Source organism: Pseudoliparis swirei, chromosome 24 (genome assembly GCF_029220125.1).
Source record: "Pseudoliparis swirei isolate HS2019 ecotype Mariana Trench chromosome 24, NWPU_hadal_v1, whole genome shotgun sequence".
Lineage (NCBI taxonomy): Eukaryota > Metazoa > Chordata > Actinopteri > Perciformes > Liparidae > Pseudoliparis > Pseudoliparis swirei.
In genome coordinates, this window is record NC_079411.1 from 27,909,294 (window position 1) to 27,927,022 (window position 17,729).

Below are 17,729 nucleotides of genomic sequence, written 5' to 3' on the forward strand. Positions count from 1 at the left end.
ACTCTTAATCTCTATATCGGGTTTTCATTTATATGCACGAGACATCATAGCCACTCTCTCCGTCACACACACACACACACACACACACACACACACACACACACACACACACACAACACAGGGACTCAGTTATAACCTCGCTCATGTTTTACAAAACAGAAACATGCCGCGTCATGTTTTACGTTCTCGTTTTAAAAAAACAACGTTTGTCCTACTTTGATGTTTTGAGTCCTGTAGAAACTGCCCCCCCCCCCCCCCCCCCCCCGTTGGCTATTGGCTGGGGAAGAACTCCTCCATCCACCCGTCGCTCGAGTCCAGCTCCGCCCCTGAGCCGTCGCCCAATCCAAAGGCTCCTCCCCCCGAGGGCCCGCCCCCATATCCATAGGAGGACATGTCCTGATTGGCTGTTCTCTGGTAGCCCGGCGGCTGACCTCCGACCCCGACTCCCCCTGGTCCGTAGGGCCCGCCTCCTCCTCCTCCTCCCCCTGACCCCCCCGGCCCCGGGCCGAACCCCCCCATCCCGCTCATGCCCTGGCCCATCATCCCCTGGTTCATCCCCTGGGTCAGCACCATGGGCCGGGGCTGGTTGGTCCTGGGCTGGCCCCCCATGTGAGGGCCCATCATCGGGCCGGCCATCCCGGCCCCCGGGTTGCCCACCCGGGGGTCCATGCCCGGGCCCATCCCGGGGCCCGGGCCCTGGAAGTGCTGCTTGGCCGTGCGCGGCTGGCCCATCCCGTAGCCCTGCGTGGGGCCGAACCCCCCCATGTCCCCTCCCCCCCCCCCTGTAGTCCTGACGATTCCTGCGCCCATGGCCTGCAGGCTCTGTCCCTGCTGCTGCTGCGGCGGCCAGCCGCCCGCCGCCATGGCTCCGCCCCCTCCTCCTCCTCCTCCACCACCGCCTCCTCCTCCTCCTCCTCCTCCTCCTCCGCCCCCTCCTCCTCCTCCTCCGCCACCGCCTCCTCCTCCTCCTCCGCCACCGCCGCCTCCTCCTCCTCCTCCCGCTCCCAGCATGCTTTGCAGTCTCTGCGCTTGGGCTTTGGCGATGGCCGGGCCCTTGAGGGGCTGCTGGCTCATGGAGTTCATGAGCATCCCCTGCGCTCCGTAGCCGCCGCCCCCGGGGCCCGCCTGCCGGGGCGGCCCCGCCCCCCCTCCGGCGGCGTTGTGCTGGACGCTCTGGTGCTGCTGCTGGTGGAGCATCTGGCTCATGGAGGGGCCGTACAGGGAGCCCTGGCCGGCCCCCGGGTTCCCGTAGGGGAGGCCCATGTCGGCGGGGGGCCCCACGGAGCCCCCCTGGCCCTGGACCGAGCTCATCTGGACCATCTGCTGCTGGTTCTGCTGCTGCTGCTGGAGGAGCCGGGCGGCCCGGATGTTCTGCAGGGCCTGGCTCCTGGACGCCAGATCCTGAGGAGGACCTAGGGGAGAGGAAAGGAGATGAAACGAGGAAACGGTCAAACTTATGGATCATAAACCGGAAACAGGTTCCCATGGCGATGGATTTACAGAACTTTAAACCCAAATGCCATGACCCAATATTTAGTGAAATCGATATACCTTTAAATGAGAGACAATAGTTGGATTAAAAGATTAAATATTGATATAAATGTTTATTCTTTTAATCTGCGAATTTATTAATATAAAACATTTTTCTTCCCAAAACTTTTGAGTTTTTATTTTTTTCTAGGACTTTTCCAGGTTTTCCATGAGTGTCTGAACCCTGTGGAGTTTAACGTGGTTATGATACGGACTCCTCCTTCTCGCTGTGTTTCTCTTCATCTCTCCATCATCCTCTTATCCTTTCTTACTGTTTATCATCTACCTATTCCTCCCCCTTTCTCCCTCTCCCTCCTCTCATCCATCTCTCTCTGACTTCCACCGGAACTCTGGGGATGGGGAGAGGGGGGGGAAGATCCAGGACAGACAAGTTGCCGTGGTAACAGGCAGAGCACGAATACTCTATGTTTTTTTTCTTCTTATTTGGAGAGAGAGATAGAGAGGGGAGAGAGAGGGAGAGATGAGAGAGAGAGGGAGAGAGGGAGAGATGAGAGAGAGAGGGAGAGATGAGAGAGAGAGGGAGAGATGAGAGAGAGATGAGAGAGAGAGGGAGAGAGAGGGAGAGAGATGAGAGAGAGAGACAGATAGAGAGAGGGAGAGATGAGAGAGAGAGAGAGAGGGAGAGATGAGAGAGAGGGAGAGAGATGAGAGAGAGAGACAGATAGAGAGAGAGAGGGAGAGATGAGAGAGAGATGAGAGAGAGAGGGATAGAGAGGGAGAGAGATGAGAGAGACAGATAGAGAGAGAGAGAGAGAGAGAGAGAGAGAGAGAGAGGCTGGAAAGCGTCTGACAGAGAGCACCAGGTTTTCTTTCAGGTGATTCTTAGTGTCAGACGTGTTTTTATCCGTCTAAACGTCTGAGTGTATGTGTGTATGTGTGTGTGTGTGTGTGTGTGTCACCATCAGGATGATTTATACAATTACGCATTTCCTAAAGCGACCGTCAATAAAAGAAGCATTCGTGTCGGGCGTTTCCTCGATTATTATTTATTGTCCATTGTTTGGTTGTTGCACAACTCGTGTGCTTTGTTGCGCAAGACAACATGTATATAAGTGTGTGTGTGTGTGTGTGTGTGTGTGTGTGTGTGTGTCTTACCTTGGTACTGATTGACTTGGGGGTATGGATTCCTCTGGCCTTGCCCCATCTGTCTAGGGAGATGCTGCTGCTGTTGGAGCTACACACACACACACACACACACACACACACACACACACACACACACACACACACACACACACACACACACACACACACACACACACACACGAGTGTAGGTTAGCCTTCGTATCTAACTCAGGCTACAGTCTGACAGAGTTAAACTAAACAGATTGTATGAACATTAAATACTGAAGTCTTAATATATAACAACAAAACAGGGCTTCTGCCCCCTAGTGGTTCATTTGGGTAAAACACATATTTGCCTGATTTGTTGTTCAAATAATCAAATAATTGTGTTTAACTGAAGTGTTCGAAGCCTTAATTTCTCTGTATTAGATTTGTTTTGGTGTTTGTTGCTCCGTCACATTGAGGAGCGAAGAGGTCACGACATTCATGGATACAGAGCGACCAGAATAACAACCGATCCGAAACGGGAGATTTAAGGCCTGACGAGTTAAAGAAGGTGTAGAACATCAAATGGAATTAACATGATTGTCTAGCATAAAGATCGGCTCCTGCGTGTGTGTGTGCGTGTGTGTGTGCGTGTGTGTGTAAGTGTGCAGACGGTGTTGATCATTTAAATAAAAGTTAAGACGTTCATTTAGCGACTCCACTCCAGCCCAGCAGGGGGCGCTCTCCTCTCATATCTGTGTTTCTGTGTGATGTTTTTTTTCCTCCAACAAAGTGGGCGTGACTCCTCAAGTTAAAAAACACACACACACACAGATATAAACACACACACACATGTTTACACACATGCACACACACATGTTTACACACATGCACACACACATGTTTACACACATGCACACACACACACGCGTGCACACATACAGATATAAACACACACACACACGCGTGCACACACACACATCCACAAACACGCGCACACAAACACGTACACACATACACACAGACAAACAAACACACACATGCGTGCGCACACACACACAAACGCACACACAGCAGAGATGAAGAGGTAGTGAAGAGGAGGCTGGTTGAGGGTGACTAAACATGCAACCAGTCAGTGAGGAAGAGGAGGATGAGCTGCACACACACAGACAGACACACACACACAGACACACACAGGCCTGTATGTCATATTGGATGCATGATGTCATGCGTCCCACCAGCATTATGCTAATGAGCTCACCTGCTCGGCCAATAGCTGCTGCTGCTGCCGCTGCTCCCTGAAGAGCTGCTGCTGCTTCTGCTGCTCCATCATGTGCATCTGCGCCCGCTTCTCCTGCTCCATCGCCATCATCTGCTTCATCATGGCCGCCTGCTGCTGGTTGCCCACGTAGCCCGGCGCCGGCCCCGCCCCCTGGTTGGGCCCCACCCCCGAGGCCACGCCCCCGGAAGGGTGAGGCGGCGGGATGGCGCCCGGCGGCCGCGACATCCCCACCACGCCTTGTTCCTGCGGAGACGGAGAGGGTCGGTCACTTATCGCGCCGGGGGAGGGGTCGCTTGAGGGTCGCTTGAGGGTCACTTGAAGGTCACTTGAAGGTCACTTGAAGGTCACTTGAAGGTCACTTGAGGGTCGCTTGAAGGTCACGCGGAGCGATTTCCTCGTTTAACGTTCGGGAGGAAAGTTAAAAAGTGAGTTTCTCAAATGTCTATTTAAATATTTGTAAATCTCAAAAAGCTCAAACCAAACAAAAAGGGACTAAATCAGCTTTTTCACACATTAAATTACATTTCATTTCATTTAGCCGACGCTTTCATCCAAAGAGACTTACAGCCATGTTACATTCACACGCCGCAGACTCAGGGTGAAGTGCCTTGCTCAAGGACACATCGACTAGGGCGGGGATTGAACCGCCGACCCCCTGATTGAAAGACGGACCTGCTGACCTTTGACCCCGAGTCACCCCTGTCTCTGGCATTCATTTATCTCATTTAACTTTCGGTAGGAACGTTTTTTTAAAAGGTGTCTTTCCCAAAAAGGAGTACTGTCCCTTTAAGGTCCACTTACACATTTGTAAATCTCAAAAAGGCTCAAACCAAACAAAAAAGGGCTAAATGAGTTTTAACAAAGTGATTGTGAACTATTCAAACCTCTTTGAATGTCTCACAATAATAATAACTTTATTTATAAAGCACCTTTAAGAACAGAGTTCACAAAGGTCGAGGCAAAACAAATGGAATCCTAAAAATACTAAAGAAAGAACAACAAACAAACTAAATCAGGGGAACCAAAGAACTGATTTAAAGGAACGACAACGCTGAAAAGCTGTTCTATAAAACTGGGTTTTAAGAAGTGATTTAAAAGAAGTCTCTGAGGTCCAGAGACGCACAGTGACACATTTACAGTCAAAATAATAATATTAATATATATAAATAATATAATTATTGTGTATCGCTCACAAGCCGTCGGTGAATGAGAGTGAAATAAAAGACGGAACCGGAACACACACACACACACACACACACGCACACACACACACGGGTCTCAACCCGGTGAGGAGGAGGAGGGGGAGGAGGAGGAGGAAGAGGAGCAGGAGGAGGAGGAGGAGGAAGAGGAGGAGGCGCAGTGTCAACAACAGACCAACGGGTGGCAGTGGTGATCTTTAAGCATCTGTGTGTGTGTGTGTGTGTGTGTGTGTGTGTGTGTGTGTTTGAGTCTCACTCCCCTCAGCAGATGGCTCAATCATGACGGCTCTGATCTACGATCTCTCTCTCTCTGTCTCTCTCTCTCTCTGTCTCTCTCTCTCTCTCTCTCTCTCTCTCTCTCTCTCTCTCTCTCTCTCTCTCTCTCTCTCTCTCTCTGTCTCTCTCTCTGTCTGTCTCTCTCTCTCTGTCTCTCTCTCTCTGTCTCTCTCTCTCTCTCTCTCTCTCTCTCTCTCTCTCTGTCTCTCTCTCTGTCTCTCTCTCTCTCTCTCTCTCTCTCTCTGTCTCTCTCTCTCTCTCTCTCTCTCTCTCTCTCTCTCTGTCTCTCTCTCTGTCTCTCTCTCTGTCTCTCTCTCTCTCTCTCTCTCTCTCTCTCTCTCTCTCTCTCTCTCTCTCTCTCTCTCTCTCTCTCAGTTCACGCTGAGCGTCAGAGCGACAGGGTGTGTGTGAGAGCTGCGGAGCGTTGTCTGTGTGTTTCTCTCTTTTCTGTTCTTTCATAGTTGTGTGTATTTAGTTTATGTGGTTTATTAGTTGGGTTTCACAGTAGTTTAAATTGTTTGGTGATTAGTTGGGGTTTTCTCTGGGTGTCTTCCCGCTGCCGGTGCCTCACCGGGCTCGGGGCGAGGCGGAAATGTTTGCCCCGATTCCCCCCCCGCTGCTCACGAGGAGACACGGTATGAAGATTGCCGGTGACTCCTCGTGCAGCGTGGAGGAATTGGCTCGGGCAGTCGGGAAGAAAGTCGGGTTCAGCAGCGTGAAGTCCGCCGGCAAGATGAACGGCTCGGTCGTGATCTTCCTGGATCAGGTGGGGAAGGTGAGCCGCGTGGTAGAGGAGGGTCTCTCGGTGGGAGATTTGTTTGTACAGGTGTTTCCGCTGGACCAGCCGTCCACCAGAGTCCTCGTTTCAAACGTCCCTCCACTCATCTCCGATGAGTTTCTCAGCAGAGAGCTCCCGGCACGGAAAGCTGGTCTCCCCGATGAGAGAGATCTCATCGGGGTTCAAGGAGAGCTCGATGAAGCATATCATGAGTTACCGTAGATCGGTTTATATGATACTCAACGACCGGAGCGGAGTTAAACCTGCGCTTCAGCGTCAGAGTAGATGATGTTAATTATAACGTCTCACGCGTCTTCATCGGCGATGAAGTGCTTTCATTGCGGGAGGAGGGGCACACCGCGAGGGCCTGCTCGGCGGGCGACCCTGCGCCAGCTGGTCCGGGCGGCTCGGGTCCGTCCGGCGCGTCACGACGGGCTACACCAGCGTGGGGAACAGCAGGTGAGGCGGCTGCCGCTGCCGCGGCTGCGGGGCTCGCGGCGGCAGCGTCTCTGAGAGGAGGCGCCGCCGATTCCAACGGAGAGCGCGGCGGCGTCACTGCTGCTGCACCCGACACACATGTGGTGGGTATGAATGAGGGAGTGAGTGATGGGGGTGATGCGGGCAAGGGTGGTGAGGGTGGGGATGAGGGTGGGGATGCTGGACAGGGCAGTGAAAGGCAGGCTGTGGGTGGAGTCGGGAGCGGTGAGAGGAAAGGAAAAGAAGGAAAAGCGGACCAAAAAAATGGAGGGGATGTGGGGGGATCTGCCAAGAGCAGTGGGGTAGAGGCTGGGGGTGAGGTGGGAAGTGGGGAGGAGGAAAGAAAACAAGAAAAAGAAGGGGGGAAAAAACAAAAAAAGATTAAAAAAAAAAATAATATTGGTGGTGGTGGTGATGGTGGCACGGGCTTAGAGGTGGAAGTGGGGAGTGGGGTGGAGAATAATGAGGAAAGTGAGAAAGAGGAGGAAAAGGAAAAAAAAGACGAGGACAGGGGTGGCGAGAAGCCCATTGAGGGGGTAGGACAGGTGGGGGGAGGCGAAGAGGTGGAGGAGGACGGTGCAGGGGAGGAGGGGGCGGAGCAGGTGGAGATGGACGAGGAGGAAGCAGGGGGGCAGAAAGGAGCCTCAAAGAGAAAGAAGAGTGGCCAGAGCGCTGGCAGCGAGGCCAAGGCCAGCAGGGTGGAAGTGAGGAGGAGGAGTCAGGGGGCGGGGCCGGTGGAGGACAGTAGTGACGAGGAGGGGTCAGAGGACAGCGACTCTCCTCTGTTTTTAACAAATATTCAGACGCAAAAGCTGTACACAGATGATGAGATCAGGCTGTTTCTGCACAAAACAAAAGGGAAAAAAAAAGTAGAGGTCAAGGATCACTTCCCTGACCTCGTGGCCTTTGTACACTCGTGCCATTTCCACATGAGGGGAAAAAAATTAGACAAACAAGAGGTTTTTAGGATCAAAAAGTTTTTGCCCAAAGTAAAGGAGTGCATCCAGCAGGGGGAGGTGGAGAGCTCCAATGTGTGTTTTATTTGATTTGTTGGTTTTAAGTTTTATTTGTTTTTTAAACTCTTTTCTTTTAATGAACACATTCAGAGTCGGAGTTTTAAACGTAAATGGAGCGAGGGACAGTAAGAAGAGAACATCAATTTATGAATTTAACAAGATGAAGGCCAACGATGTTCTCTTCTTACAAGAGACGACAGCGACAGCACCAACGAGGCGGACTGGAGGAGGGAGTGGGCGAAGTCCTCCTGAGCCACAACACCAACCTCAGTGGAGGAGTGGGCTTCCTCTTCTCCAGGGCCTTCAGCCTCGGTCACTGGAGGTCAAACACATCGTGGAGGGAGGCTGTTCTTTGTGAAAGCACGGTTCGACCTTTTAACGTGGTTTTTATAAATATCTATGCTCCAACAACTGGGACAGAGAGGCAGCTGTTTTATCCAAAGTTAATGATGTTTTAAATGACTGTGCCTCGGAGGATTTTTATTCTTGGGGGGGGATTTTAACTGCACAGAGGATGATTTTAATGACAGAAACCACACAGAGCCACATCCAGCTTCACAGCAGGTGCTGAGGAGGCTGGTCCATTCTCATGGTCTGGTGGACGTGTGGAGAAGGATGCATCCGGACTGCCGACAGTACACATGGTCCCACGTTAGGGAGGGAAGGATCTCCTCAGCCAGGTTAGACCGTATTTATGTTTTTAAGCACCATTTTAATATTTTTAAAATGTGCAGCATTGTTCCGACTGGTTTTACTGATCACTCTTTGGTTTTATGTCATGTTTTTATTAGGAATTTTTTACCTAGGAGCGCATATTGGCATTTTAATACAGTTTTAACTTTCGATAGGAATTTTAGAGAGGTGTTGTTTTATTTTGGGGCATTTTAGGCTGAGGAAGAGTGATTTTAATAATCTTAGGCAGTGGTGGGACCGTGGTAAGGTAGAAATTAAGCTCCTTTGTCAGCAGCACACTTTCAACGTCACTAGAGACGCCACCAGATCTATGAAGGACCTGGAGACTGAGATAGTGGACCTAGAAAGTTTAAGCGAGTCCACAGGAGATCGAGGACATATTGAAGTCCTCAGTAAAAAGCGGCTCGCCGACCTGTTCAAGTAAAGTGCAAGGCGCACTGGTCAGGTCCCGATTCCAGACCATCGCGAGATGGACACTCCTCTAGCTTCTTCTTCGGCCTGGAGAAGAGGAGTGGGCAGGGCGAGTGATCCACTCACTGCTGACGGACGAGGGCAGTCGGTTGTGGAGCCAAGCCAGATCCGGAAGCGGCGGTGGGGTTTTACCTCCCTTTATGCCACTGAGTATAGGGAGGAGGGAGAGTCGACGGAGGGGCTCTGTGGGAGCTGCCTCAGGTCTCCGAGGAGACTAATGAGGAGCTCGACAGACCCATAACCCCAAGAGCTGAAAGCTGTCCTGCAGGGAGTGCAAGGCGGGCGCGCCCCCGGAATGGACGGCCTCCCCGCTGAATTTTACAAAAAATACTGGGATGTCCTCGGAGGGACATCCTAGACGCTTCAATGAGAGTCTGGCCTCTGGTGCCATGCGGGTGCCCTGCCGAAGGCCAGTGCTGACGCTACTGCCAAACAAAGGAAACCCGCAGGACATCGGTAACTGGCGCCTGTGTCTCTGCTGTGTGTGGATTACAAGCTTCTGTCCAGGGTCCTCGCCTCCAGGCTGAGGGGAGCTATGGAGCAGGTCCTCCATCGGGACCAGACCTACTGTGTGCCCGGCAGGTCCATGGTGGACAACGCCCACCTCATTCGGGACGTTTTGGAGGTCTCCAGCTCGTTGGGTATGGACACTGGTCTGATTTCTCTAGATCAGGAAAAGGCTTTTGACCGCGTTGAACACGGCTTCCTCTGGAAAGTTCTGGGAAGTTTGGGTTCAGCGCTGGCTTCATAGCTAAGATCAAGGTGTTGTACAGTAATGTTGAGAGTGTGCTGAAGATAAACGGCAGGCTGTGTGCTCCTTTTAGAGTGAGTAGGGGTCCGGCAGGGCTGTGCTCTGTCCGGGATGCTCTACGACTCTCCTCGAGCCCTCCTCATTAAAATACGCCTAGCCTACATGGTTTGTTTTTACCTGGTTTTAGTAAAGGAATGATTTTATCGGCATATGCCGACGACGTTGTTGTTTTTATCAAGAATCAAAATGATGTAAACCTTTTAAATCAAATAGTACATGATTTTAGCACGGCATCATCAGCGAGGGTGAACTGGAAGAAAAGCGAAGCCCTCGCTGTGGGGAGTGGCGTGGCGGCCTCCGGTTCTTCCACAAAAGCTCATATGGAAAAGGACGGTTTTAAATATTTAGGAATATACCTGGGAAACCGAGCATGGTCCAGAAGAACTGGGAGGCGTCACAGAGAAGATAGAGGAAACTTTCCAAATGGAAGTGGCTGCTCCCCAGATGTCTTTTAAGGGTAGAGTACTGGTTTTAAACAATCTTATTGCATCCCAACTGTGGCACAGGTTGACGTGTTAGACCCTCCTCTGGCTTCTTAGCTAACATACAAAAGAAGATGGTGGATTTCTTTTGGGAGGGTCTACACTGGGTGCCACAGGGGTGCTGTTTTAGCCAGAGAGGAGGGGGACAGGGCCTCGTCCACCTGGCCAGCCGGACGGCCACTTTTAGATTACAGTTTGTTCAGAAGTTTTAACGAGTCCGGGTTTTTAGTGTGGCGAGACGTGGCCAGCTGCATCCTCAGACGTGTTGACAACCTGGGGCTGGATACTGCTCTGTTTTAATAGACTCCAGCATTTTAAAACTAAGTGGGCTGCCTCCTTTTATCAGGGTGTTTTAAGTCGTGGGCCCTTTTAAGCACGAAAGGTGCCCACAGTCTGACTCTCTGTTCTGGTTGTTGAGAGAACCATTAATTTATAATGCATGACTGGACATTAGCAGCAGCGTCACCCTGGACTAACGGGGCGCTGCTGCGAACAAAGACCCTTTCCTGCAGCAGTTGGTGGATGCAGTGGGGCCGACGCTGAGCGACCCCGGCCCTGGGCTCCCTGCTGGGGATGCATTCCGACCGGGTGGCGAGGAGGCTCCTGGAGCTGTGGAGGCAGAGGCTGACCGGGTTGGAGAGGAGCCTCCTCAACGACTACAGCCAGCAGAGAGCAGAGCCGGACCCTGCAGACCCTTCCCAGACATCTCCCTCAGCCCGGAGCTAGGGGACTCACCGCCCCTGCTAAGAACGAGCCACCCAGAAAACTGCACACTGAACAAAGCAGACAAGAAGACTTTGTATTTTAACCTCGTGAAGAGTATCAACAGGTCCAGACTGTGCAACAGACCGCCCACTGTGTGGTCAGAGAGACTTGGGCATGGAGGCCCTGGCCCGCAGTGGGGTCCTATACAAGCCTCCCTGAAGAAAAGGACCGCTGACCTCCAGTGGCGGATTTTACACGGTGCTGTCGCATCCAACGCTTTTATTGCGGTAATCAATCCCGCTGTCCTGAGCCAGTGCCCTTCTGTGACCTCCGGGAGACTATTTACCATGTTTTTAACGAGTGTAAGAGACTTTTGAGTTTCTTCACTCTTTTAACATTGGTTTTTAGTCTTTTTAATGTGGCTTTTACAGAGAAGGTTTTGCTCATGGGAGCTGCCTACAAAAACGGAAAAAGAAAAGTGGCAGCTCCTTAATTTTTATCCGCGGCCAAAATGGCCATTTATTTAACAAGGAAGTCCCGGGTGGAAAACAGAGAGGGGCAGGAAGCCAAGGCAGTGTGGCTCTGTAACATCAGAGCCAGACTCTGGCTGGAGTTCAGGTTTTATAAACACATTGGAGACCTGGATGCTTTTAAACAACGCTGGTGTTTTAAAGGTATTGTTTGTTCTGTGGTGGAGGAGGAGCTGGTGTTTGCACCACTTTTTATTAGGTAAAGCATGTGTTTCTGTTTTTTAAATATTTTGTTTTGTTTGTTTGCTTTTATTTTAAACGACCCGATTTTTTAAAACACTTCATTTTTAAAGAAACGTAATGGTTAAAGAAATGTAAATAAAGTGTTTTTCAAAAATCAAAAAAATCTCTCTCTGTCTCTCTCTCTCTCTTTCCACCCCCTCACTCTTTTCTTCCTTTCTCTCTAAATACCCCACCATCAAACTCCTTTCTCCTCCACTCGTTCTCTGGTTCTCTCTCTCTTCCTCTCTGTAGACAGAGAGAGGGGGGGGGGGGCTGAGTCATGTCACACAATTGCAAGGGAACGAAGAGAGGGAGCGGAAGAGAGATGGATTTCAAAGGAAGGAGGAGGAGGAGGAGGAGGAGGGGGGGAAGTCTGAGAGAATTAAAGACTTTTGGTGGAGGTGGCACGTGTGTGTGTGTGTGTGTGTGTGTGTGTGTGTGTGTGGCTGACCATATGACTTAAACTTAAGCGTGCAAAAAGAGAAAGAAAGGATGAAAAAGAGCGGTAGAGTCACTCGGGGGCCATTAGCGGCGTGCCGGAGCGCCGCTAATGTACAGCCAATCGAATGTCACGCCAATAAAGCCCGTTGAGTAGAGAGCAGGTATCCTCCGGTTAATGGAGGGGAAGAGGAAAGAACACGCGTGGGGAAAAGAGGGAGAGAAGATATCGCTTTAGGGGGAGGAGAGGAAAAAAAGCAGGAGGGAAACTAGCCAAAAAGAGGAGGAGGAGTAAAAGGTGGGCTAGAGGGGAGGAGAGCAGGTACCCCTTGGCAACAGTTGCCGCGGTGAGGAGCAGATGGCGCCCGGGAGGAGGAGGAAGAGGAAGAGGAGGAGGAGGCGTGATGGTCAACCCTCCACAAACACACATTTTACTTTCTACCTTTTCCTTCTCCATCTTTCTGTCGTGTAATAATACAACAAAGAGCATCTGGTGTCCAACACGAGGCCCGAGGGCCCGAATCCGGCCCGCCACGTCGTTCTATGCGGTCGCCCCCCCGACGGCTTGAAAAAGACACGCGATCACCTTTTCATCAAGAAATGTAAAGAACAATAACCCCGTGCTTTTATTTTGAAGGTTTAAAATCAAATGGATTCATGTTCAATATTTCTGCACTCAAAATAAACAATAATAACATTTAAAGAGTTATTTAAGGATATGTTAGGGATTTATATGTTTATATATTTATACGTTTATATGTTTATATATTTATATATTTATATGTTTAATGTTTATATGTTTATACGTTTATATGTTTATATATTTATATGTTTATATGTTTATACATTTATATGTTTATATGTTTATACATTTATATGTTTATATGTTTCAGTTAGAACCGGCAGCCTCAGAGTTTCATGCTCCTCAAAAAGAAATGGGTCAGCGGCTAATGAGCCTCGGTGGTTCTGCTCCTGGCGGAGGAGGAGAAGGAGGAGTAGAGGAGGAGGAGTAGAGGAGGAAGAGTAGAGGAGGAGGAGTAGAGGAGTAGGAGTAGAGGAGGAAGAGTAGAGGAGTAGGAGTAGAGGAGGAAGAGTAGAGGAGGAGGAGGAGGAGCAGAGGAGGAGGAGTAGAGGAGGAGAAGCAGAGGAGGAGGAGTAGAGGAGGAGGAGGAGGAGCAGAGGAGGAGAGGAGGAGTAGAGGAGGAGGAGGAGTAGAGGAGGAGGAGGAGGAGGAGGAGGAGAAGCAGAGGAGGAGGAGAAGCAGAGGAGGAGGAGTAGAGGAGGAGGAGCAGAGGAGGAGGAGCAGAGGAGGAGGAGGAGGAGTAGAGGAGGAGGAGCAGAGGAGGAGGAGCAGAGGAGGAGTAGAGGAGGAGGAGCAGAGGAGGAGGAGTAGAGGAGGAGGAGGAGGAGTAGAGGAGGAGGAGCACAGGAGGAGGAGTAGAGGAGGAGGAGCAGACGAGGAGGAGTAGAGGAGGAAGAGTAGAGGAGGAGGAGTAGAGGAGGAGGAGTAGAGGAGGAGGAGGAGAAGCAGAGGAGGAGGAGGAGCAGAGGAGGAGTAGAGGAGGAGGAGCAGAGGAGGAGGAGTAGAGGAGGAGGAGGAGAAGCAGAGGAGGAGGAGTAGAGGAGGAGGAGGAGCAGAGGAGGAGGAGGAGGAGTAGAGGAGGAGGAGCAGAGGAGGAGGAGTAGAGGAGGAGGAGCAGAGGAGGTGTAGAGGAGGAGGAGCAGGAGTAGAGGAGGAGGAGCAGAGGAGGAGGAGTAGAGGAGGAGGAGGAGCACAGGAGGAGGAGTAGAGGAGGAGGAGCAGAGGAGGAGGAGGAGTAGAGGAGGAAGAGTAGAGGAGGAGGAGGAGAAGCAGAGGAGGAGGAGTAGAGGAGGAGGAGGAGCAGAGGAGGAGGAGCAGAGGAGGAGGAGCAGAGGAGGAGGAGTAGAGGAGGAGGAGGAGGAGTAGGAGTAGAGGAGGAGGAGGAGAAGCAGAGGAGGAGGAGTAGAGGAGGAGGAGGAGCAGAGGAGGAGGAGGAGTAGAGGAGGAGGAGGAGCAGAGGAGGAGGAGCACAGGAGGAGGAGTAGAGGAGGAGGAGCAGAGGAGGAGGAGTAGAGGAGGAAGAGTAGAGGAGGAAGAGTAGAGGAGGAAGAGTAGAGGAGTAGGAGTAGAGGAGGAGGAGGAGTAGAGGAGGAGGAGGAGAAGCAGAGGAGGAGTAGAGGAGGAGGAGGAGCAGAGGAGGAGGAGTAGAGGAGGAGGAGTAGAGGAGGAGGAGCAGAGGAGCAGGAGTAGAGGAGGAGTAGAGGAGGAGGAAGAGGAGGAGGAGTAGAGGAGGAAGAGTAGAGGAGGAGGAGGAGGAGTAGAGGAGGAGGAGCAGAGGAGGAGGAGCAGACAGGAGCAGAGGAGGAGTAGAGGAGGAGGAAGAGGAGGAGGAGTAGAGGAGGAGGAAGAGGAGGAGGAGTAGAGGAGGAACAGGGTTTCAAACCGCATCAGGTACCACACACTGCTAATAGATCAGGTTTGAGGCAGGAAGGAGCAGAGCGGATACAAATGAAAGGAGAGGTAAACGTATCACAGGTTGTTCCGGAGGACGTGTGTGTGTGTGTGTGCGTGTGTGTGTGTGTGTGCGTGTGTGCGTGTGTGTGTGTGCGTGCATGTGTGTGTGTGCGTGTGTGTGTGTGTGTGGTGGAGCCTGTCAGCGTTATTGAGTTAGGAAGCATGGAGAGCCCAGGTGATTACATTACACGTGAAGTGAGCGGAAATGTGTGTGTGTGCATGTGTGTGTAAGTGAGAGGGAGTGTGTGTGTGTGTGTGTGTGTGTAAGTGAGAGTGTGTGTGTGTGTATGTGTGTGTGTGAGGTTGTCCGTTTCATTCCTACGTCTCAGAAATGAGTGTGTACTTTATTCTGTGTGTGTGTGTATCTGCATACGCTGGTATTAAATCACCTGATCACATGGTCACCACACGGCGGCTAGATTTAAAGGCTGCACTCGATACTATAAAAACACACACACACACACACACACACTCACAAAACACATACAGACACGCACACACACACACACACGCACGCACACAATACTGTACGTGCATTAAAAAAAACAAAGAAACACAAAGACAGACACGATGCCTTGCAGTTGCATGCATAAAGGCTTTCAGAAACACATCATGCGTCAACACACACACGCACACGCACACACACACACGCACACACACACGCACACACACACACACACACTCGGTCTTGAAGAGCGGCGGCGCCTGGCAGCAGAGTGCTGGGTGTCTGTGTGCTCTCCAGAGTGGCTCACATCTGTCACCCACTTGTGTAAGAGAAGGAAGGGAGGAGGGAGGAAGGAAGGAGGGAGGGAGTGTGAAGAGGAGGAGGAGGAGGAGGAGACAGAGTGCCGGCTGGATGGATGAGGAGAAGCTCCATTAGCCTCTCGTGTGCGGCCGCCTTCAGCCCGGGAACACGGACAGGAAGTACATCTGCCGTGTTGCTCTTCGGGGGGTTTTGCGGTACAGAGGCACGGAGCGAGCGAACGCCGTGAAGGTCACGGGGTCACGGCCCTCTCACAGCGAGCGCTCGTCAAGGTCCTTCGGCTTCGCGCCGGCTGACCTTGAACCCCCGGTGGTGACGTGTGGAAGAGCACGCAAATATAAATGCTGTAAAAGACACGAGTCATCGGACGGCTCGATGAACGTGTGAGCTGGAGTTTCAGCCTGAATCAATACTGTATATATATATATATATATATATATATATATATATATATAATATAAAAAAAAATATATATGTAAATATATATGTAAATATATATATAATATATATATATAAAATATATATAAATATATATATATAAAATATATATGAATATATATATATACATACATCTAAATATATATAACTATACAGGACTGTCTCAGAAAATTAGAATATTGTGATAAAGTTCTTTATTTTCTGTAATGCAATTAAAAAAACAAAAATGTCATGCATTCTGGATTCATTACAAATCAACTGAAATATTGCAAGCCTTTTATTCTTTTAATATTGCTGATTATGGCTTACAGCTTAAGAAAACTCTAAAATCCTATCTCATAAAATTTTAATATTTCCTCAGACCAAGTAAAAAAAAGATTTATAACAGCTGAGTGTTTGTCAAGGCTCAGGAAACCCTTGCAGGTGTTTCGAGTTAATTAGACAATTCAAGTGATTTGTTTAATACCCTACTAGTATACTTTTTCATGATATTCTAATATTTAGAGATAGGATATTTGAGTTTTCTTAAGCTGTAAACCATAATCAGCAATAAATCAGAATAAAAGGCTTGCAATATTTCAGTTGATTTGTAATGAATCCAGAATGCATGACATTTTTGTTTTTTTAATTGCATTACAGAAAATAAAGAACTTCATCACAATATTCTAATTTTCTGAGACAGTCCTGTATATATATCAATATATATAAATAAATATATATTTAGATATACAGAATACACAATCTATATATACTGAAGTATCGATGTATGTGGGATGAATAAAAAGACGATTATGTTTGTCACTGCATGGGGGTTAAGCTCCTTCTACAGTATTGTAGATTATATAATTCACAATCTATAAACAACAACCTCCACCATACGAAGCAGCCAGTAGTCATAAACACGTAGTTGTCCTTTACGACTCTATAAATAACCTTAAAAAACATGCAACATCTACATTTCAAAGAGTATACGATTCCTATGCGATCGCTGCTGTCGATAACCCACGTCCAGAACTCGGAGATGACGATCACACGGACTTGGATAAAAGAAAAATAACTTCTTAACGTCTTCTGTCAAAATACACAAATGGATATTTGAAAGCAAAGCAACGCGACTCTTCTACGACATTTAAATATCAGGCCTAATCCACTCCGGCGTGATGCTCTACGGACGACCACGAAGCGTGGACAGCGTGTGTGTGTGTGTGGAACTATCAGCCAATCGTAGCTTCAGATTCATATGGATTCGTCGTGCAGCTCTAATTAAAACACATGGCGGCGTCGTGGGAGACGCGTTAAAGTTTTAATCGTGAACGTTAAATCACAATTAATCTCATTTACTCTTTTTATGTCAATGCGTTCCATAATGAAAGAGACACAAGTTATATATTTCATAAACATTGTAAGTCGCATCTAATGACCCACGACGACTAAATTAAACCGTTACTTGGAATGAGATTATAGATTCCTCGGGGTTTTGAACATTAATGGAACTGTTTTTAACAAATCGCACAACTAATGTCTCTGAGACGCGTCGGTTATGACACCGTCACGTCGACCAATGAGACGACGGGACGGCATCTGTTCCCAGTTTGTTGTGCTGAACATGTGAAGATGAAGCAACGAAGAACACAAACAAACACGTGTTGTGTATTAGAGCGCACGGCTAGAACACACGCAACCACACACACAACCACACACGCAACCACACACGCAACCACACACGCAACCACACACACAACCACACACGCAACCACACACGCAACCACACACACAACCACACACACAACCACACACACACACACACACGCAACCACACACGCAACACACACAACCACACACGCAGCCACACACACACGCAACCACACAACCACACACGCAACCACACACGCAACCACACACGCAACCACACACACAACCACACACGCAACCACACACGCAACCACACACGCAACCACACACGCAACCACACACGCAACCACACACACAGCCACACACACACACACGCGCC

At 49.8% G+C, this 17,729-nt stretch overlaps 1 protein-coding gene across 1 annotated transcript in view; it reads right to left on the reverse strand.

Moving 5' to 3' along the window:
* Positions 1 to 270: 270 nt before the first annotated feature.
* The window catches only part of maml3 (mastermind-like transcriptional coactivator 3), a 135,989-nt gene continuing 118,530 nt past the window's right edge, over positions 271 to 17,729 (reverse strand). Inside the window, exons 4-7 of the mRNA XM_056409034.1 lie at positions 3,863 to 4,126; positions 2,647 to 2,725; positions 984 to 1,412; positions 271 to 866 (exon numbers count right to left, since the gene is read on the reverse strand). Of these exons, the coding sequence (XP_056265009.1) occupies positions 271 to 866; positions 984 to 1,412; positions 2,647 to 2,725; positions 3,863 to 4,126 (1,368 nt within the window). The remainder of the gene's footprint in view (positions 867 to 983; positions 1,413 to 2,646; positions 2,726 to 3,862; positions 4,127 to 17,729) is intronic.